Source organism: Pipistrellus hanaki (assembly GCF_964339955.1).
Source record: "Pipistrellus hanaki genome assembly, chromosome: 2".
Taxonomy (NCBI): domain Eukaryota; kingdom Metazoa; phylum Chordata; class Mammalia; order Chiroptera; family Vespertilionidae; genus Pipistrellus; species Pipistrellus hanaki.
In genome coordinates, this window is record NC_140504.1 from 39,735,953 (window position 1) to 39,759,428 (window position 23,476).

Consider the following 23,476-nt stretch of genomic DNA (forward strand, 5'->3'; position numbering starts at 1 on the left):
ATTTTCTTTCTTAGCAAATGGCATTATCTGTCCATTTATTTCATTTAACAATGAACTGAGTAAGTATAGCACACTAAGCACTGTGACAGGCACAGGAGGTAAAGAGATGAATAAGATGGGGCCCTACCTTCATATAACTTGTAGTATAAGTGTCTTTAAAAAAAAGATCCCAAGTGCTAAATTTCTTACTTTTCTTTACCCACTCACTCCACCTTCCCAGCCACACCACAGAGAACCAGTCATCCAAAATCTACCTCGTGGATCTCTCTCCTGTGTGAGTCCCCTCTTGTCTACCCACACTACCCTGGCTCAGGCACTCCGCATCTCTCTCCTGGTCTCTCTTGCTTGTCTCCTAACCAGCCTTCCTAATTCTATTGATACTTCCATTTTCAGAAAGACAGATAATGAGAATGTCTCCTTTCCCCTTCACACAATTATTTCAGTTCCCGTTATTCAAGGTGAAGTCCAAGCTCCTCATGGTGTACAGGCCCTTCTTGATCTGATTCAGGCATATCCAGCTTTTATATTCTCACCCGGCTTTTCTCTTTCCCCCGTATTCTGCAGCAGTACTGAATTAATTGGTCATAGGATACACTACACATTGTCATTCCTCCCTTTGAATATGTATTGCTCCCTCTTAGTCCACTTTGTTTCTTGGAGCAATTTATATGTATTAAGAGCTCAAAAGTTACACATGTGCTTTGATCCAGCAATTTCATTTAAGGAAATACTGTGAAAGAAAAAAGTAGTTAATATTCAAATATCCACCTTAGCATTTATATAGTGAAAAAGATATTTTAAAAAGTTGATGGGGGAGATGGCTAAATAAACACTAAGATAAATGAGCATAATTGAATACCAAATTGCAAACATGGCTATGTAAATGTAAAAATAATGCTAAACTGAAAAAATACATAGCATAAAATAGTATGCACTGTTGGGGAGGAAGAAATTTTCCTCCACTTTTGTAGGTTCTTTCAGCTGGCCTAATAATTAAAGGCACATGAGGCAGATTAGCAAGAGAAAATAACCAAATTTAATTGTACATGTGTGTATGGAAACCCCACAGACATGAGAATCAGAGATCCTACATGCATGAGAGGTTCAAGACAAAAAGGTGAAATGAGGTACATATGACATCATGAGCTAAGGAATGAGGTAAGGTGCCTGGGGTTTCAGATAGGATGAGGGATATTAACAGGATGACAAGAAGAGCAGATGTTCAATAATTCGGTTTGCCCTGCCATATAAATAGGTAATCACTCTTATATGGGCAAGGGTCCACGTTAAATTTTAAGAAAAAGGTAAAAATTTCTCTTGAGCCTGCAGAGTCTCTTTTCCCTTTAGCTCAAAATAATATATCTGCTGCCCAGCCAGTGTTGCTCAGTGGTTGAGCATTGACCCATGAATGAAGAGGTCCCCAGTTCAATTCCTGGTCAGGGCATATGCCTGTGTGGTGGGCTTGATCGCCATTAGGGGGCATGAAGGAGGCAGATGTTTCTCTCATGGATGTTATTGTCTCTCTATGCCTCTCCCTTCTTCTCTTTTTAAAATTAATAAAGACATGTAAAAAATACTCTTCATGCCAAAGTAGCATATTTTGGGGAGGCCTGTACTTAACCCCTTCAGCGCACATATATTTGTGTGTATGATTGAATGATAGTGAGAGAATATAGAGCGATGTAGCTAGATTAATGCTCATATGTAGTCTCTGTCCCTGTTAGAAAACAAAAATTCAACTTAGTAAATTTAAAGGTCTAATTGGCTTTATTGAACAATTTTGAATCAAGAGCATCCCATCTAGTAAACAGAGAGATGATCCATGAAGTTGCACAAAATGGAAGGTTTTTATTGGCACAAACTGGGTGGGTCAAGAAAGTTATTAGCAAAAGAAAAAAAAAAAAAGGATTGGTTCAGGCCAGAGCACCTTTCTTTACATGAGGACTTACTGTTTTCTGAAATGATGATAAACAACACTTCTTTTTCTAATAAGAATCTTCAGTTACAGGAGGACAAATTATATTTAGATGCAGGAAATCTTTGCCAAATTAAGAGCTTTGTGACACTCAGCCCTAACCAGAAGTTGGGTGATTAACTCAATAATCTTGGTGCTCTCTATACTTGCAAATGGGCTAATTCAGTATCTTCTCAAATTGGCTTTAAATCCCAAAGATGAAGTTTTCTTTTCTTCTTTTTTGTGTGTTTCACAACGGCCTTTAATGTAGGAGTTTGTTAAGTGACTGGCTGTTCCCTGGGTAGACCCCCATCTTACATAGTGTTCTTTCCACATAACTTGAAAATTGTCTGTTAAATGTCTGTGGGCAGCTACACTATAAACTTTGAGAACAAAGATGGTTGCATTCCTTGTTGTTCCCTCAGCATTAGTGTCGCCTTGGCACGTAATAAATAGATGCTCAATAAATGTACATTAAATTGAACTTAACTGACTGGGAAAGGTAAATTGGACTGCCTTCAAATGGAGGAAACTAAATAGAGAACAGAGGGGTAAAAATTACAAGGACTAGGGCATCAACACCAGATACGGCTCAGAATAAATCCTGTCTACATGAAAATAGAAGATGCACATGACAAACCCAGGGAAAAGATAGTTTTTAGGTGGGATGAATGCTGTGTTTCAGTAGAACACTATTAGGTATAAGAGAAAAGGGAATGCTAACCAATTTTTCTGAAACATTAAAGTGAGCTAATATATTTTTCAGATATTTATACCATATTGTAGGCAATGTTAATATTTTCTCTACATTATACTTCTGTTACTATGTCTTATAAATGCAAGACTATGGAGCAAACTAAGATTAGACATAGCATCTGTTGGTGAATCACAGTATTTAATTCTTTCCAGGCATTTATTGGCAAAACCCTTTACAAGTACTAAAGTTGTGAATATGCATCAAACCAAGCAAATCACCCGAATGAACAGATTTTGATGCATTCATTTGGGAAATAATCTGTCTGCTGGGACACAATTAGGCAGCATCAACATCATCAGAACATTAATAAGTGAACTGCAGCATTGATGAGTTTACATCCATTTCTGACTGTTGCTTATCAGTCTTGCTCATAAATACAACTTGTTATATCTATTTCTCAGAGCTCTGTTAGTCATCTGTTAGCTACCTGCTTTGTCATATATCCCATGCTAACTTTAATGGCTGTCAAAATTACTATAGTCTTGGGACATAACAAATGGATGCTCAGTAAAGGTACACTGTTGTAGGCTTTGAGAATTAATTCATGAGAAGATAAACTGGTACCTACCCTCACAGAGTTTATAATCTTTTAGAGAAGACAGATAATTAAAGAAGTAATTACAACAGTGTGTGACTGGTGCTATAAGGGAAGCATAGTAGAGATAGCTGTTGAGACCGGAAGATGGTTTATATATACATGTATATAGTTACTCATGAATCAAATTGTTTAAACTGAATTAGTCATCTGTTTCTTTTAGAGCAACAATATAACTTTTGGTATGATTTATTTATTGGAGCCTCCACTGACTATTATTTCTTTAATTACTCAATGTAAACTAAGCAGTATTGTGATTTAGAGCGCCTCTGATATAATATACAGTTCACCCTAGTAATCTGAGCAACAGTGAGATTTTTAATTCATGATATTACCTGACCAAAAGGTAGTTTTGATTTTAAGATAGCATCCTTTTTACCTTAAGCTTTAATTATAGATGTGATTAAATGATGCTACTCTTTTGCTTTTTATGTTTTTAGGGAAGGTGTTCATGTAAATCAGGAGCTGCTGCAGATATCCCCCTGTATTACAGAACAGTTCATTAAGCTGTTGTGTCAGTTCAGCCCAACCCAAGTCATAGAGACATTACAAGTCCTCGAGGGCTACCGCCTAGAAGAAACTATCCAGGTAAGACCAATAATGGAGAGGAAGCCAGAGTACACTTTTCCTAATCGTTCACCATTTTACAGTTAAGCAAAGAGAGACTCACATATTAAATTACTTGCCTACATTTTTAGCTAGTAAGTGGTAGTATCTGAGATGGAACCCAGAGAGTCTGTCCATAGTGCATGCTTTTCATTGCTATGGAATAAACTGCTTTCACAAATTTTCTAGAAAAGTCAGAAACGGGACATGTCCATCATTGTTTATTAATAAAGTTTCACAGACATTCTAGCCAACATGATAAACAAATAAAAATGAATATAGTAAAAGTATTAAAAGGGAAAAACCAAGCTCTTGTTTGTAGGTACTGATGGTTACATAGTCCTCTTATCAATAACACTAGGCTGAAGAGCAATTCAGTAGCCTTAGCACAATCATTACCTTGATTCATTTCCCTTATTTTCACCTGTTTCCAAATGAAAGTGAAAATGTATATACATATTTTAATCCTAATAAAAAGGGAATATGCTAATTGACCATCACGCTCTCTCAAAGGTGGTGGCGCCCACAGTCAATAAGGAGGGAATATGCTAATTGACTTCCATGCCCTCAAAGATGGTGGTGCCCACAGCCACAAGATGGTGGTGCCCAGTCCCTTCAGTCCCGCTGGGGCGGCAGGTGTGAGGCACGGCAGGGCCCACCTCCAGGTAGGTCCAGCCATTCCGCACACCTGCCTCTGGAGTTCCCCAGGCCCCTCATCCCTCCCAGCCACCCAGGGCTGGCCTGAGGCAAAGGCAAGCCTCGGATATTGGTTGCCCCGGTGCCCAGGGCCGGTCTGAGGCACAGGCAAGCATTGGATGGTGGCTGCCCAGCCACCCAGGACCACCTGAGGCTCGGGTAACCTGGGCTGGCCGAAGCTTGCGCTGCTGGCATTGGCAGCAGCAGAGGTGTGATGGTGGCATCACCTTCCCCTGATCACCTCCCACCCCTGAGGGCTCCCGGACTGTGAGAGGGGGCAGGCTGGGCTGAGGGACACCTCACCCCTCAGTGCATAAATTTTCATGCACCTGGTCTCTAGTATACTGTAAGTCGTTGCCATGTTCCCTATTTAAAATGCAACCTACCATTATGTCTCCTTTCTTTTATGTCAGTACTCATGAAATAATAATCTGTATTTTTTGCATCCACCTCCTGAATTGTTCACACACTTAAATTTTTTTTAAATTATGAAATATATAAAATATGTCAAAATGTGCATGAAGAATATCAAATGTATATGTACCCACCAAGCCAATATATGAATGTTAATATTTTGTCATACTGGCTTTAGATATTTGTTGTTTTGTTTTAGAAATAAAGCATCTTTTATTTGTCATGTCCCCCTCTCTCCCTGAGGTTACCACCAGCCTGAAGATGGGAAGTTTATTCAGGTTGTTTATTTTTCATATATACAGGGTGGTGCAAAAGTAGATCTACAGTTGTTTGCTTAGAAATGAATACAATAATTAAAAGATGCAGTTTTATTATTTTTAAAATTTGTATTAATGGTACCACACAGTACATATCCTATTGCAAATTGCTTTTGTCATTAATTTTTTTATCTGTCAATTTTTATACATGTAGATATACTAGTAGTTCACTCATTTTAATGGTCCTGTGATAGCCTATTGAATGATTATGCCACAATTTATAAATTTCCCTATTATAGACATTCAGCTCATTTCCAGTCTTTTGCCATTATAAACAATGTTACATTAGCCATCAGGTTTCTCTAAGAAATATACCTGGAAGTGGAATTCCTTGGACAATAGAGTAGTTTAGTTCTACTGATATTGCCAAGCTGATTTCCTGTTTGTTTCATTCTCTTCATAAGTGTTTGATATTTGCTATTTTTTCACATCCTTGCTAATTCCTAATATTTTTAGACTTCTTAATTTTTGCCAGTGGAATGGGGATTATTGATTACTAATGACATTGAATATCTTTCTATATGTTTAATGACCTGTTAGATTTTCTTTTCTCTGAATTATCTATTCCTACTGTTTTTCCAGCTAAGTGTTTGCCCTTCTCTTACTGCTTTATAGAACTTCTTTTCAATTTCTAGATCTCTATTCCTGTGCTGATTTTATATGTTGATGTCTTCTTTCAATCTCTAGGGCATATCTTTCAACATGGTTTTTAGTGACTTTTTTATTAATTCTCACTCAAGTTTATGTTTGTTTTTTTAATTGATTTTAGAGAGAAAGGGAGGGGGGCCGGGAGAGGGAAACATTGATGTGAGAGAGAAACATTCATTGGTTGCCTCCTGCACATGTCCTGCAGGGACCAAACCTGCAATCTAGGTGTCTACCCTGACTGGGAGTCGAATCCCACAACCTTTTGGTGTATGGATCGATGCTCCAACCAACTGGGCAACCCAGCCAGGGCTTAGTGACTTCCTTTTAATTTATCAATCCTTTCCTTCAAGGTTTAATTTTTTGGGTATCAGTCTTTCCTTTTGACTTTGATGGCATAAAGGCTGTCCTCTTATATGAGTATTATGTGTTAGCTTTTTACATTTAGGCTTTTAATCCATCTGGAATTTATTTTTGTAAACAGGATCAAGAGGGGAATTTATATTTTTTCATGTGTATGGCTAATGGTCCATGTGGCATTTTATTGTGCTTTTCCTCACTGATTTATGATGCCATACTGTCATATACCAGCTTCCAAATGTACATGGATCTGTTTGTGGATCCTATTCTGTTCCTTTGATTATTTTTTTTCCTATACTCATACAATGTATTTTATTAATATAGGTTTAAAATAAGGCTTCTTATTTGAAAGAGAAGTCTTCCCTTCTCATTCTTTTTTCTTTAAAATCCTTTGGCTACTCTTGACCTACTATTCTATATCAGTTTAAGAATCAGATTGTCAGGTTCCTTTAAAAAATATTCTTCTGGAATTTTAATGAAAAGAGTGTATTGAATTTATAGATTAATTTGGGGAAGATTGACATTTTATGGTATTGTCTTCACATTCAGAAACATGGCTATCTTTTAAAAATGCCTTTTATGCTCTTTGGCAAGATTGTATCACTTTATATAATATTTTGCATAAGGTTTTGCACATATTTTCATAAATTTATCCTTAGGTATTTGTAATTTTGTTAGCATTTTGAAAGGAAGTTTTTGAAATGACATTTCTTATTGAGATTGCTGCTGTATGTTACTAATTTTTGTACAGTTTTATATCTGGCAACCAGGCTAAATTCCTTTCTTTATTCAATAGTTTTTAGATTTTTTTATGAGAACTGTATTTTCTAGGTATTATGGTAGTTGTTTTTATCTTCCCAACTTTGCAATTTTTTCTTTCTCTTATCAGATGTCTAGAAGCTTTAGGTTATTTTGAACAGAACTAATGATAGTATGCATTCTTGCCTTCTTCCTGATTTAAAAGGGAATGTATCTAATATTATACTTTAGATATGGTGTTTATTGTAAGACTGTGATAGATAATTTTTATTAAGTTAAGAAAGTTCCCTTCCCAGTATGGGTAAAAGTGTTTTGTATTATTTTGTTTTTGTCAAGAATAGGTACTGCATTTTATCAAATTATTTTTCTACATTTATTGAGATTATCACATTTTTCTCCTTTTATCTGTTAACCTATTAATATGTTATTTCTGCCTTGCTTATTTACTCCTAAGAAAGATTTATTTCACTTTATAAATCTTTTCAAAGAATAATTTTGGACTTGTTAAATCTTTTTATTGTTTCTTTCTATGGTATTATTTTCTTTTTAAAAAAATATATTTTATTGATTTCTTTACAGAGAGAAAGGGAGCGGGAGTAGAGAGTTAGAAATATCGATGAGAGAGAAACATCAATCAGTTGCCTCCTGCACACCTCCTACTTCGGATGTGCCTGCAACCAAGGTACATGCCCTTGTCCGGTGTCAAACCTGGGACCCTTCAGTCCGCAGGCCAACGCTCTATCCACTGAGCCAAATCAGTTATGGTGGCATTATTTTCTTTTATTTTAGCATAATTTGTATTTCTTTTTTACTTATTAACACTCTTAGTTTCTTAAATTTTATTTAGAGCCCACAAATTGATTCATAGTTTTTCATTGTTATTTTGTTCTAAATATTTTGTTTAAATATTCTAAATAATTATACTTAACAATTTCTGGTTTATATTATTACTACTTATGTAATAATACAATATGTGTTAACTTTTCTCCAATGAATATTCCTCATTCATGTCCATAACAATTTTTTAAATAAATAAGTGGGGGGAAATGAATGCACTTGGCCTAGTAAGAATAAAAAATAGAGCACTATAAGACCAAAAGTCAAGTATTTGCATATTGTACTGTAAAGTAGCATACTACCAAGATATGGATTTGTTAATTAATATCATATTGTGTTTTTTTTCATTCTTAATAGGACCTTCTCACTTCACAAGCAAGATTCATGAACACAAATCTTTATCTTTTCTTCTTTCCTAGATTACCCAGAAGTATCAACTTCATGAAGTCACTGCGTATTTATTAGAAAAGAAAGGAGATGTTCATGGTGCATTTTCAATAATGCTCAAGGTAGCATTTTACTATATTTGCTTTGTCATGTTTCAATGTGCCCCTCTATTCATTGCATTAGTCTATCTCTGTATATCTATATAATTGACATATAATATTGCATAAATTTTTATCAATCTATTTTAATTTATTATATTTCAAAGAAGTTGCAGGCAGTAGTACATTTTACCTCAATATTTTTATCATGCCTATCCCTGACTAGAGTTTAGTATTTCTGTGTGGTACTTTTTAAAGGTAAAATTTACATACAACAAAATACACAAGTCTTTAAAGTACCATTTGATGAGTTTTGACAAATGCACACACCTGTCTAATCCTAGTCCCTAACAAGATGGAGAACATTGCCAGGAATTTCCCTCATGCTTCTTCAGTCAATTTCCATTCCCACTCCCCCAGAAGTCAGCACTCTTCTGATTTTGTTTTTCTACCTTGGGTTAGTTTTACCCTTTTTTATTCATTCATATTAATGGAAACATTTAATAGGTTTTCTTATACAATCCCTCTTGAATTCAGCGTAATGTATTTGAGATTAGTCTCTGTTATTGGATGTATCTGTAGTTTGTCCCATTCATTGCTCAGTAATATAATTGTATGAATTACCACAGTTTATCCATTCTTCTATTGATCGACATTTGGGCTAGTTTTAGTTTTTTGCTATTATGCATAAACTTCTATAATCACCTTTATACACAGATGTTTTCATTTTCCTGGAATCATTACCAAGGAGTGAATTGCTGGGTCACCAGATAGGTATAGGTTTAGTTTTATAAGAAATTATCAGACCTCTTTCCAAAGTGGTTGTAGCATTTTACATCCTACCAATGATGTATGAGTGCTTTCGTTGCTCCACATTTTTACCAATAGTTTGGTGTTCTATCAAATTTTGGGGAAAAATTTTTCATTCTTTTAATTGTTGTAACATATACATAACATGAAATTTACCATTTCAATGGCATTATGTATATTTGCATTTCTGTGCAGCCATCATTACCATCCACCTCCAGAATTTTTTCAACTTCTCACAAACCCTTTAGACAATTTCTCTCCATTCATCCCTATCCCCAGTCCCTGGAGACCACCGTTCTACTTTTAAACTATATGACTTTAATTACTCGAGATACTGCATATAAGTGGGATAACACAGTATTTGTCTTACTGGGTCTAGTTTATTACACTTAGTGTAGTGTCTTCAGGGATATTACACTTAGCATATTGTCTTGAAGGCCAAGGCCTAAGCTGTGTGTGGCAGTGGTGAAGGAGAGAAAAGAGGACAGGAATTTGAGAACTTACTGATCATTTAAATACAGTATAAAGTGAATGAGAGGGAGTGGTTAATGATGATTCTATGATTTTTAGCTTAAAATTAACCTATAAGGGACTTCAAGAACAGGAGGAAATTTTTGATACAAGGACTATATTAAAGTCAGCTTCAGTGTGTATTCAGAAGCTTTTGCAATATCAGTATCTGAGGATCTAGAATTCAGTGGAGCAGTAGACCCTATAACTCTATTATAGTATTTTAGGATATCTCATATTCAAGGTTGTGCCCCGTGCTATGGAGTTAGACTTGTCATGTCCTTTCTTATCTCAAAGCAAGGATACATTCGGATCCTCATAACTGTGTCTCAGAGATGTCAATGATGACTATGTAGGTAGCACAACAGAAGCAGAAGTGAAGCAAAATAAGTGATACTTGATATGCTGATAGCTATGCATCCTATATACACCAGAATTCTCTTCTGAACAACAGGGACCTTTCCTAATAACTGTGTTGTTTCCTGGGTTTTTTCTTTAAAATGTGTCAGTTTAATTATTTGGTGGATTTAGAAATTAAAATGTTCCTTTTACCTCCTAGAGACTACAGAGCAAACTTCAAGAAATAACACATCAAGGTGAAAGTAAGTTCTTGAGTGTAATGTACAATTTCTTTTTTATTTACCCCATGTTTTTAAAAACGTCGCCTAAAAAACTGCATTTATTAAGTAATACATTTATTAAGTAAATTGTCCCACATAAATACTATTTATTGACGTTAGCATTGGTTCCCATTTTAATTTATTTTTAAGGGATCATAATAGGAAAGCAAATAAACCATGTGGCTTTGTGATGCTAATTGTCAGTGGAGTTCAGTGTACAGAAATTTGAGATTATCATTAATATATTCTTAAGTAATGTTAACAATTTTTCTGAATCTAGCTACCAGAGAGGATCCCTCATTGAAGGATGTGGAAGAGACCACGGTAGAGACAATTGCCCTTTGCCAGAGAAATTCACATAATTTGAACCAGCAGCAAAGAGAGGTAGGAGAATGATTACTTAGGCATTTAAAAGTCTGTTCTGGCCTGAAACTAGGAATTAATCCTATTTCCTGAGTTCAGTTCAACTGATTTTAACCACTGTTCAGTGCTCCCAGGAGTATTAAGACTCCCACAGTTGTTATGAGGAGTGTCTGTCCTTTGTTCTATGAAAAGGCCCTATATTCTTAGATTTGGCAGTGTTGCAGAACTTAACTGTGTGAATACTGGATGTCCTTCTTCTTTTTGGACTGAGATTTTATGTCCAAAATCTCAGTGGTATTGCAGATGTGTCATCATTTATCATCTCTTCCATTCCCCATGGATGAAAGTGAGCATGAAGAACTGGAAGAAAACCCTCAGGGATACAGAGAAAGCTGGAAAAAGTCAAAGAAGGTTATGACATAGTAGTTCTCAGCCTTGGCTGCACCTTAGAGTCACCTAGGGAGCTTTGAAAAATGCCAGCACTCAGATTGCAACCAGGTCAATTAAATCAATGTCCCTGTAGCTGTGACCCAGTCATGAGTATGTTGTAAACTTCCCCCATGATTCCACTGTGCAACCCATGGTGGAAGCACTGCTGTACCGGATTCCAGAGTGCAAAGGGGAGAACACAGAACTGAAGGAGGAATAGTGGAGCACCTGTGCAGATAGGAGTTACAGCAGTAAAGCAGAAAAGTAGGGGATGAGATGTTACTTGACAGCAAAATTCTGCAGTAGTCTTAACAAGTAAAGTCGACAGCATGATGTGGCATAACTCCTTGGTGCCTGCCCCTCAAGGCTGTGCTGTCTGGCTTAACACCACCTGGCTTTTTCCCACTGCCTGGTGGTCTGAAACCGGAAGCAGGGTAAATGTTTCATATATAGTTAGCCATGTGTGTTACAATGGAAATAATAATGTTTTCTTATGAGATGAATAAATTTCTCCTTTACATTTTTAAAAATACATTTTTATTGATTTCAGAGAGGAAGGGAGAAGGAGAGAGAGATACAAATATCAGTGGTGAGAGAGAATCATTAATCAGCTGCCTCACACACACACACACACACACACACACACACACACACACACACACTGGGGATCCAGCCCCAAACCCAGGCATGTGCCCTGACTGGAAATCGAACCGAGACCTCCTGGGTCATAGATCCATACTCAGCTACTGAGGCACACCGGCCGGGCTCCTTTATGTTTTTGTCAAGGATTTTTTAAGGTTATGAATTTTGAAAACCCTTTAGAGTTTGAATTATGTATAACAAGACATTTACACAATATAGATGCTTTTTTGTTTATCAAAAAAAACTTTTATGTGTGAAAGATATATACCCATCGTTTTTTAAAATCCTGCAATACAGAAAGTTATGCAGAAGGATGCTTTTTAAAATTATCTGTGTCTGTCCTATCACCCAGAAATAATCATCATTATCATTTGGTGACTGTCACTCTAGATATTTTTTATCTGTCTAGGTTAACATAATTTTAGAAAAAAACAGGTCAAAGAATGCTTGCCTTTAAAATAAATGTGAAATTTAGTCGCATTTAGGAAGCTTGTGTAAAACTGAGGAATTGGTGAATTTCAAGTATTTCTTTACCATATTATCTCTTAATAAATCTCACTAAAGTTTAAGAACTCTGAACTGTAATAGATTGGAATTATTATGTTTATAATTACATTTCAGTTTTTATAATATCTATGATTCCAAGCCAGTAAGGAAATTTGTATGAATTCATACTTTCTCTAACCTCTCTTGTCCAATCATCTTAATTAAGTTATGTTATTATACTTTATTAAGGTTAATAATACACTTTTTTCTGAATCCATAATTCTCATGGTTATTTAATCTTTATTCAAATGGATAACAGGCTTTACACCAATCCTTTTGCCTTGATTTTTCCATCCCATGTTTTTATTTTCATTTATCTTACTAGTGGCTCGGTGCACAAAATTCATGCATGGGGGAAGGGGTGGCCCTCAGCCCGGCCTGCACCCTCTCCAATCTGGGACCCCTCAGGGGGATTTCCGACCTCCAAACTGGAAGTCGGACATTTCTCTCGCAATCCGGGACCATGGGCACCTGACTGCTTACCTGCCTGCCTGATCACTCCTAACCACTCTGCCTGCTGGCTTGCTCGCCCCCAACTAACCCCCACTGGCCTTCTTGCCCCTGACTACTCCCCATGCCAGCCTGATCACCCCTAACTGCCTTCTCTTCCTGGCCTGATCGCCCCTAACTGCCTCTGCCTTAGCCCCGCCACCATGGCTTGGTCTGGAAGGATGTCTGGAAGGTCTCTGGTCTAATTAGCATATTACCCTTTTATTAGTATAGATGGTTAGCTGGCTATATTTGGACATGGTGGTATTTTGATAGAAAAACACAAAAGGGTAAAATTGTTAAATCTATGTTTATACATATTTGATACCAAACCTTTTTTAAATTTCAATCCTTCTGTCGCTTCTTTAATATCTATTTGATTCTCTTCTCATGGAAATTTTAGGAAAAATGGCAATTATGGTTTATAAATATAGCTGTTCAGGTTCACATCACCTGAAATATGTCCAGATTCACATATTTTAATGATAGACTTAGATATAAAATCCATGCCTCCAGAACACTAGGGATTATTTTGACTATATTTGAACTCTGTGTCTCTTAAAAACAGGAACAAGGCTTCCTTTAATATGACAAAAGGGAAATTTATTTATTTACTTGGTCAAAAAATGTTTATGATGGAATTAATTAAAGATATTAGATGTTAGACTTTTTTCTATTCTTTGAAATTTTCACTTCTCTAGGATTATAATTATACAATTTTCTGGCTGCATATGTAAGAGAACTCTATCTATAAGGGAAGTCTGTCTCACACCTCACACCACTCTCTACCACCACACCCCTAACCCCCAAAACTGGTTTCTGCTTCATTTCTGAACAAGTTTCATAACGGAAGTACTTGAATGATTGTTTTTATGTAAATAGTATTTTTTGGAAATTCTAGACTGCTTTTATTTAATACCAAACTTTAAGTTTGGAGGATTTTTTAATAATTGTTTTGCCTTGTTTTTCTTTGCTTTGCTTTATTTTGCTTTGTTTTGGAGAGTGTGAGAACAAGAGCTATTGCTGCAGACCCTAAACTAACTAGAAAAGTTGAAGTATCCAAAAGCTTGATTGTGAACTGTCTATAATATCTCTTTCTAAAAGTTTCTTCAGAAAATTAGCCGAAACCGGTTTGGCTCAGTGGATAGAGTGTCGGTCTGTGGACTAAAGGGTTCCAGGTTCGATTCCGGTCAAGGGCATGTACATTGGTTGCGGGCACAAACCCAGTGGGGGGTGTGCAGGAGGCAGCTGGTCGATGTTTCTCTCTCATCGACATTTCTAATTCTCTATCCCTCTCCTGTCCTCTCTGAAAAATCAATAAAATATATTTTTTTAAATAAAAATAAAAATAAAAGTTTCTTAAGAAAATGAAATATTATGGAGTATTTTCTTTAAGTTTGACCACAGGAAGTTGGGTTGACAGTCATTTCCCAAATAGAATGTCTACCTGTCCTATCTTTATATTGTATTTTTGGCTATTTATGCTGCTATATCAGTGTCTACTGATTAGATATAACAAAGAACATGGCTTTGCTTTGCATATAATTCCCTGAAAAGAAAGCTATCCTATATAATAAAGAGGTAATATGCAAATTGACCATCATACCATTGCAAAATGGCAGCACCCACGGTGGGGAGCGGGGGTGGGAAAGCTGGCAGCTCCACATGCCTGCCACCAGAGTCCCCTCAACCCTGCCAGGGGCCCCAGGTCCTCCTGCAACCCCCTCTGACTGACGGCTCGCCTAGACTCCTCCAACAAGCTGCCTATCCCTCTCTTCCTCCCTCCCCCAAAGCTGAAGCCTGACTGTGGTGTCCAAAAAATTGGAAGTTATAACTCATGTTGTTGAGAGTGTCATCCATTCCTCAGCCGGGGTTGGCCACTCTGCACGCCTGCTGCCAGAGTCCCCTCAGCCCTGCTGGGGGCCTCAGGTCCTCCTGCACCCCCCACTGACTGAGGCTCAGGCAAGCAGGGCTGGTCGAGGTTCAGAATAGCTGCAGATGGCAGCTTCTCAGCCTCTCAGGGCCGGCCCAAGACTCAGGTAACCGGGGCTGGCTGAGACTTGTGCTGTCGGCAGTGGCAGCAGCAGAGGTGTGATGGGGGCATCACCTTCCCCTAATTGCCATGTTGCCTCCTGCCCCTGAGGGCTCTTGGACTCTGAGAGGGGGCAGGCCAGGCTGAGGGACCCCCTCCCCCTCCAGTGCATGAATTTTCATGCACTGGGTCTCTAGTCTCCTATATAATAAAAGCTTAATATGCTAAGTGCCTGGTCGTCCAGTAGTCTGTTCAACCAATCAAAGTTAATATGCTAATGATATGCTAAGGTTGCTCAACTGCTCGCTATGACATGCACTGACCACCATGGGGCAGATGCTCGACCCGTAGTTTAGCTTGCTGTTGGGGTCCAGCCCATCCTGACTGAGCGAGACAGGCCAGACATGCCCTGGAGCCCTCTAGTGGTCCCTCCCCAGCTGGTCAACCTCCTGCTCCCCTCTCCAGCCCCAGTTGTACACCCATGGGGTCTCTTAGCCTGGCCTGTGCCCTCTCGCAATCCAGGCTGAGGGACTCCTCCCACCCAGTATATGAATTTTGTGCACTGGGTCTCTAGTTCATTATATAACAAGGGAAAATAATTCCAGTTTAGTTTTGTTGCCCTTGGGGTTTAGCATTGTTACTTTCATGGATTGTTATTTTAGCCTGTGGGTTTTCAGTTTTCCAAGTTAAAAAAAAATTAAGAAACAATACTAAAGAGCAAGAGTGGTAAAATATTGAAAAGGTATTTACCATATATTTAGGGTTAATGTGGAGATTTAATTGAAGAAAAATAACTCAATTTTTAAAAAGGAAAGGACAAATAAATATAAGATTAAAGGTCATAAGTACTAGATAAAATAAAATTTCAATAAAATAAAGAATTGCTGGTATATAACATGGCTCAAGCCAGTATCTTAAGAATGGAAGAAATATATAAAAAGCCAGCAGTATAAAACCTGGCCTTAGAAAACCTCAAACGGGGCAGATGAGGGCTTCCTAGTAAAGCTCCTTAGTGGGAGGTCACCCAGTAGGAAAGTCACTGGGCCCTGAGCCCGTCCCTTAACATATCTCCATGGCCACGTGAGCTCCTCAGATGAGGTGAGAACGTGCCCTCTTCTGTAGATAACCATTCTTGTCCTGCTCTGCCACCTGGATGTTTACAGGAATATGTTCCACCTAGATACTGGGTCAAGGCCTTTTGTAAATCATTATCCATCTAGAAAATTTGTTTGAAACTTTAAATGTATTAGTTTTATTTCTGATGATATTCCTAAGGAATAGCACAGAATTTGGAGTCCTACTACCAATTTTTGGCAATGTGATCTTTGGCAAGTTAAGTTTTCTAAGCTTCATTTTCTTATCTCAAGTGAAGACAATGCTCTCTGTATAAGGTTATTATGAGATTGAAATGAGAAATGGTTGTCAAGCATTTAATACAATGTCTGCCCTGGTTCCTTTAAACCTACCCTCTTCTGAAACACCAAAGATTGCAGTTCTGAGGTCTAACCTTGCTTACCCGCAGCTTCCTTGTTTTTCCAGGTTGCATGAGAAATGTATCTGTTTTAGCTATGGTCCCTGCTTTTTGTTGTCTTGTCTTCCCATTCAAGTGTCCCATCTTTTGTTTTTCTAATTTTTACCAACAAATATATGTGAGAAGTTCATTTCAGCCTTTGAAATACTATGCTGATGTTACTTATTCTTAAAAATAACAGCACTTTTGCTCCACCCAGTGTGGCTTAATTGATTGGGCATCGTCCAGTGCACCTAAAGGGTGCCGGTTCTATTCCCAGTCAGGGCACATGCCCAGTTTGCCAGCTCAATCCTTGGCAAGGTGTGGGCAGGAGGCAATATTTCTCTCTCTGCCTCTCCTTTCCTTTCTCTCTAAAAATTAATTTAAAAATATGTTTTTAAATAGCAGCACTTTTGTTCTCCTTTGGTTTGCTCTGTCATTGTAGGCACTCTGGTTTCCCTTATTGGAGGCAATGATGGCCCCTCAGAAGCTGTCCAGTTCAGCCACACCTCACCTACACTCTGAAGGTACGTTCATCAGAGCCATCTATACTACCACCCAGTTTTATCTGCTAAAAACTAACATTGTGATACTTTTTCCCAATATCATATTCTTATTATATATCTTGATGAAATTATATTGTGGTGTTGATTTCATCTTTCAGATTCATTGCTTTCCACGGCACCAATTATGTCATTTGTCTTTAATATTAATAGTTTTGCAGTAATTAAACTTTAAAATATCAAACTGGCCTTGGTTAGCTAAGTTTTCAGGAGGCTATATAAACCTATTTTCCACTGAATTGTAGGAAAAACCAAAAACTCTTATTCTAAATTAACCTTAATATCAACATTTTATTACAACAGCTCTGAAATCCTTGACCATGCAAGTTCTAAACAGCATGGCAGCCTTTATTGCACTTCCATCAATCTTGCAAAGAATCTTACAGGTGAGTGAAACGTGGGGGAAATTCAATGTTGATCAAGTTCAACTAATATTTCGTTACATGTAAATGATAGCAATTTGAGCTAATGTCTAAATATGTCTCAAGCAGATTGCAGCTGAACATTGGCATGAGCTAATATCTGATTTATTACTCTCATCTTGACTCTTCCTAGCGCTCCAGTGGTATGGGTTTGGCACACACTTGTGAGGTTCAGTTAAGGCATGCAGCCTTCAGATGTTCAGTTACCTTGGCATTTAGATACACAAGCTTCCTGTTAGTGTGCTAAAACTAGGAGAAAATTACCATTATTTCCAGCTGCTTATACTTTTTTAATTACAAAAAAATGATAACCTAGCCCAGCTTGTATGGCTCAGTGGTTGAGTATCGACCTAGGAACCAGGAGTTCATGGTTCGATTCCTAGTCAGGGCGCATGCCCAAGTTTCAGGCTTGATCCCTGGTCGGGAACATGCAGAAAACAGCCGATCAAGGATTCTCTTTCACCATTAATGTTTCTGTCTCTTTCCCTCTGGCTTCCTTTCTGAAATCAATGGGAATATATTTAAAAAAAAAAAAAAAAAAAAAAAAAAGATATCCTAGAAATTACGTTAATATAGGTATTTTTTAATTATTAGTTGTTACTTATCTTTTCTAACTCATCCTAAAGTTTTCTCTATGTCTAAAACTCATCCCCTATTCTAGATTCTAGTTGGCTTTGTATCCAAAGCTTTTGTAGGACACGTTATTTCAGCCTGTTCTCACCAGCAAAGACACCTGAACCTTTCCAACTTCATCAAAAGGAGAACATTAAAAATACATTAAGATACATTTTTAGAAAAATATGTGAACATTCTTAGGGAAAAAGCAAGAATTATCCTTAGAGTCCATTTTGCCTTCCTTTACTTCATGCAGTATGCACACACACACACACACACACACACACACACAATCAAACAATAATATGATGCCATTGGTCTTTATAATTTTCTGATGATTTCTATCCAATCAAGAATGTCCCTGTCAGATCTCTTTTAAGACTTTGCAAGCTCTTATTTCCACTTGGTATGGAGCATCTGGGCCTTTGCTGATAAAGACTACTGCATTCAGTAGTCTCTCATCACTTAGTTTCTTATCATTTAGAATGTCTCCTGACATATATTATCTCATTTGATCCTTGTCATTGTTGAATAATTCTTTTGATATAGACTACTTCTTTTGTATCTATTTTAAAATGCATTAGTTATAAGGTTTTTAATCACATATGAAGCAGTATCTCCATAAGGCAGGAATACTTTAGTTCACCAAGTAGATTAGAAAAAAAATGAAAACCTGAAGCCAAAACTGGCTTATCTTTCAGTATATGCATTTTGCTTTATGTTGAGCTTTAACCACACTTTCTGATACATAAATTACAATAAATAAAATCTAATTTTCCCTTGGCAAAAGCATATGTTCTTTTATTCTGTATTTTAAAATTCATATTTTTAATGGCTTTTGATATTTGAAAATCTTCACTTTCCTTTGAGTTTTATTGGCATTCAATGTGATTTATTCTTATTTTCTGCCCTCAGTGGTTGTTATCCCACTAATCAGGAGGGTATGTTAGTTCTTAAATTCTTTACCTTCACATTTGTGATTACTGTAGTAATAGTGCTGCCTTATATTTTATACAGATTTTTATGTTTTCAAGATGTTTTCACAGGTATTCTCTCATTTAAAGCTCATAATCTCTTGAGGTAGGTATGGCTACTATAAAAATTTCTGTTAATGAAAGATGATATGCAAAATAGTCTCTTACCTTCTAATTTATGTTCTTTCTCATTATATTATGTAAGCTTTTTCATTTGTTTCAGGCCCTGGTCTTTTGAAAAGCTTACTATTAGTTAGTTTATTAATTATATGTTACCCTGTTTGGTCATTGCCTATGTGGATAAAAGACACAGTTCTTGCCCTAAAATAACTCTTATAAGAGAGATAGAAAGTATTCTGATATAACTATGCACAGGGATCTAATCAGGTAATGGTGCCCCCCTTAAGGATTATGTGCTCTGAACTCCAGCTATGGCAACTGCCACTTTTATATCTCCCTTTCAGTCAATGAGATTACAGCAGGAACAGCCTATGAAGGCAAGACCCTGCCCACTGGCTCCACCTCATTGACTCAGGGTGGACAGCTGGCTTAAGCAGGGCCAATCAGTCCTTTACTGGAAATTTTAGGACTGAACTTGAGAAAGATGAGTAAGTTTCTCTTCAGGTCACTGGATTACATAAGGTACAATGTTGAGGAGGTGACAGTAACTACTTTTCCATTATATGGACTAAACTATTATAAAAAAAAAAAAGTTAATCTACAGAGAGAAGAAGCAAATTGAAGCAGACATACAGGGAGGAAAATAGACAAGATTTATGGAGAAGAGAGAAGATGGGAGAGGATTCAAGACACTGGGCAGGGAGACAATGGAAAGAAATCCTGATGGCATTTGAGTCGCTCAGTAGCTCTTAAAGCTTACCTGCATTCCTTTGTTCAGAATCTTGAAACATCCCAGTACCTTTACAATAATTGTCTGCTTTGCGTAAATTAGAATGAGTTGGGTTTCTGAATATATATTTTCAAAGGGGTACTAATATAAGGTATATTTGAAACAGATTGGGGATTTTGGAACAATTTTCTGGAGAAAATGTCTGAACTGAATCTTAAAGAACCTAAAGGGATCTGGGAAAAAAGGAAATAGGACTTTTCTAAGCAGAGTAAACTATATTCACAAAAGATTTGAGGTAAAACATGGTACATTTGGAGAGTTGTGTTTAAGTATTCTTAGAACACAGGATAAGAATAAAGGGGAGTCGGAGCCAAATTGTGTGAGACAGGCAGGGAATGTGTCCTTAATTGCTTTGTAAACCATGGTAAGGACTTTGGATTTTATTTTCAAATCATTAAATGCTCATTAAAGGATTTTAAGCAGAGAAATAATGGAATGAGGTTTCTCTTTAGAAAGATCACTCAACCTATGTTATGTAGGATAAACTGGAAGGAATCAAGGCTGAAGGCATAGAGATACCTGGAATGTATTGTAATAGGTACTCAAAGCGTGTTAGTTGAGTTAAATAGAATGGATAGTAGAAAATGGATTTGGAAATTACTTAGTTGATAGAATCCACTTGACTTTTTGACAGGTTAGATGTAGGGGAATACAAGAAGAACCGAGATAATCCCCTGATATCAGTTTCCCATTGCTAACAATGAGCTGTGGATGAATACAAGACTGTAGTTTATAGGAAGAGATCTATATTCTTAGAGATCATCTACATAGAAGTGGTAGTTAAATTCTTGAAACTTGATGAACTTTAAGAGAAAGCTAATTAGCAAGAAAAGCAAAAATGGAGTTCTAGAAAATATCTAAAAATCAGAATATTTTTTTATTTCCTATTAGTACAGAAGGACCTTGGAGATAAGACTATGCTTTGCCTAGTATTCCATCACTACCACTTAGCCCAGAGGCACATGGCATATAATAGCTACTCAATAAATATTTCTAGAGTAAATAAAAGTCAAGGAGAGGAATTCCACTTTTGATCAAGATGGAGTAACAGAGATTGGATTTATACTCCTGCTTGAAACAACCAAAAAATGGACAAAATGTATGAATTAGTAGTTTTTCAAAAACTGGATATCCAGCAATAAATGACAGTCATCCCCAAGAGACAGGAAATAAATAAGGTTTGCTGTACGTAATGTTTTGAGAGAGTTTCCAGAGAGTAACACAGTTTCCAATATACCCATTGATTTAAGGAGATGGAGCTGAGAGTCAAGAGAGACCAAGAATTTGCAGGGCAAGTACCAAGAGAAAATTCTGGAGATGTGTGGTAGGCCGCTCTCAAGCATGCTCTGACAAAACTACCTAAGCCAAGGAAAGAACCACCTGAAAAGGTTAGAGGGACTAATACTTGTAGTCATACAGGGTCAACAACAGTGTTTCCCACCAGTGAAGATTAGAAGACACCATGAGTCACAGAACATTGGGTAGAGTGCTCAGAGTTACTCAAGAGTGGGAAACAAGCCTAGACTAAACATAGCTCGTCATGCCTTGCAAATCTTAAAAGCAAAGCCTGAAAGGATTAAACTGTTTTCAAGTATAATTTAACTGCATCCCAGAACAAAGCTTAGAAATGCTTTTTGGAATACAAAGATATTCAGATCCCAGCAGTGTTCAATTTACAGTGTATGACATTGAATCAAAACTTATAAGGTATGCAAAGAAATTGAAAAATGAAACCCAGATATGACATGGGTATTAGAATTAGCAGGCAAGATCACCAAAACAAACAAACAAACAAAAAAGATTAGTGAATTTGAAGACATAGTGACATAGACTCTCCAGAATGAAATTTTTGGAGCAAAAAGATTCAGGAATAAAATGAACCACAGTATCAACTTGAATAATCAGCTGTAAGACACTTTGAAATGGTCCAAAATATGTGTACTTGGAGTCCTGAAAAAGGGAGCCGGAACAGAAAAAAATATTTGAACAAATATTGGCTAAAAATTTTCCAAATTTATGGAGAATTGTTAGTACACAAATAAGTTACCTCAAACTCAGAAATCATTATGAAAACTACAAGGCATATCATACATTGCTCAAAATTCATGATTAACAGAAAAGCTTAAAAGTAGCCAGAGGAATAAAAATAAGGACAACAGCATATTTCTGCTAACCACTTTGAACTAGTTGACATTTGTGTATCAATTAGAGCAGTAGCATTCTCATTGTTCCCAAGACTATTGGAACATTGACCAAGAGAGACTAGATTCTGAGCTATTGGGTCGGCAGCTAAGTAATTGCGGATTTTTTAAAGAAAATCAAAGACAATTTTTTCATGGAACTAAATAACTTTATTCTGTAATGTATTGCCCATTTTGATCGATGACCTTTTGCCATCTTTCAGGCAGCATCATAATCCCACGTTCAAAAAACTTCTGTTTTTTATTAGCAAAAAACTGAATCAGGTACGATTTGACATCATCATCATTATTGAAATTTTTACCATTCAAGGAGTTTTGTAAAGATCGAAACAAAAAGTAATCAGATGGTGCAAGGTCAGGACTATATGGTGGATGTGGCAAAACATCCCAACCAAGCTCCATTAATTTTTGCCGAGTGACCAAAGATGTGTGTGGCCTTGCATTGTCATGATGGAATACAACACCTTTTTGATTTGTCAATTCGGGCCACTTTTCTTCAACTGCATTGTTTAATTTTGTTAGTTGTTCAATGTAGACATCAGAATTGATCGTTCGGTTGGGTGGTAAGAGTTCAAAGTAGACAATTCCTTTGTAATCCCACCAAACTGATAACAAAACCTTCTTTTGATGAATATCAGCTTTTGATGTTGTTTGAGTTGGTTCACCTGGCCTGCTCCATGATCTTTTCCGCTTGATATTGTTGTAAACAACCCATTTTTCATCGCCAGTTATCAGTCGTTTTAAAAATGGATCATTTTCATTACGTTTCTTTAGCAAATCGCAGCTGCTAATGCGTTGCGTTAACTGTGATTCTTTCAGTTCGTGAGGAACCCATGTATCGAGTTTTTGAACATAGCCAAGTTGTTTTAAGTGATTTTCAATGCATGTATGTGATACATGAAGCTTCTCTGCAATCTCACGTGTTGTACTGTGACAGTCCGAATTGATTATTGCTTTGATTAGGGCGTCATCAACTTCAACTGGACGACCAGAGCGTCTTTCATCTTTGAGTGAAAAATCACCAGAACGAAATTTGGCAAACCAATTTTGACACTGCCGTTCTTTTAAGGCTTCGTCACCATAAACAGCACATAACTTTTTATGAGCTTGTGATGCATTTTTCCCTTGCGGAAATAAAAAAGCAAAATATGACGAAAATGTTCCTTTTGATTTTCCATTTTTCAACGAACGCCAAACAAAAACTACAAAACAGATCAAAAAACTTTTTTTACTGATTAACAGCTGAATAGCCAACTATCAAATACAAAATGTGTTTTACATTTTACTACGTCTGCAAACCTAAAAATTCAACTGAAGCCATATATGTGTGAAACCCGCAATTACTTAGTTGCCGACCCTATATAAAACAATAAATCCGGTATTTTAGATTTTAACTATCCTGATAGGTCAGTGGT

General features: G+C 36.9%; 1 protein-coding gene across 1 annotated transcript in view; it reads left to right on the plus strand.

Annotated features, from left to right (window-relative positions):
* The window catches only part of VPS8 (VPS8 subunit of CORVET complex), a 235,378-nt gene that overhangs the window by 150,073 nt on the left and 61,829 nt on the right, over positions 1 to 23,476 (plus strand). The window contains exons 36-41 of the mRNA XM_084872527.1: positions 3,747 to 3,894; positions 8,360 to 8,449; positions 10,305 to 10,347; positions 10,646 to 10,749; positions 16,822 to 16,903; positions 17,243 to 17,325. Of these exons, the coding sequence (XP_084728653.1) occupies positions 3,747 to 3,894; positions 8,360 to 8,449; positions 10,305 to 10,347; positions 10,646 to 10,749; positions 16,822 to 16,903; positions 17,243 to 17,325 (550 nt within the window). The remainder of the gene's footprint in view (positions 1 to 3,746; positions 3,895 to 8,359; positions 8,450 to 10,304; positions 10,348 to 10,645; positions 10,750 to 16,821; positions 16,904 to 17,242; positions 17,326 to 23,476) is intronic.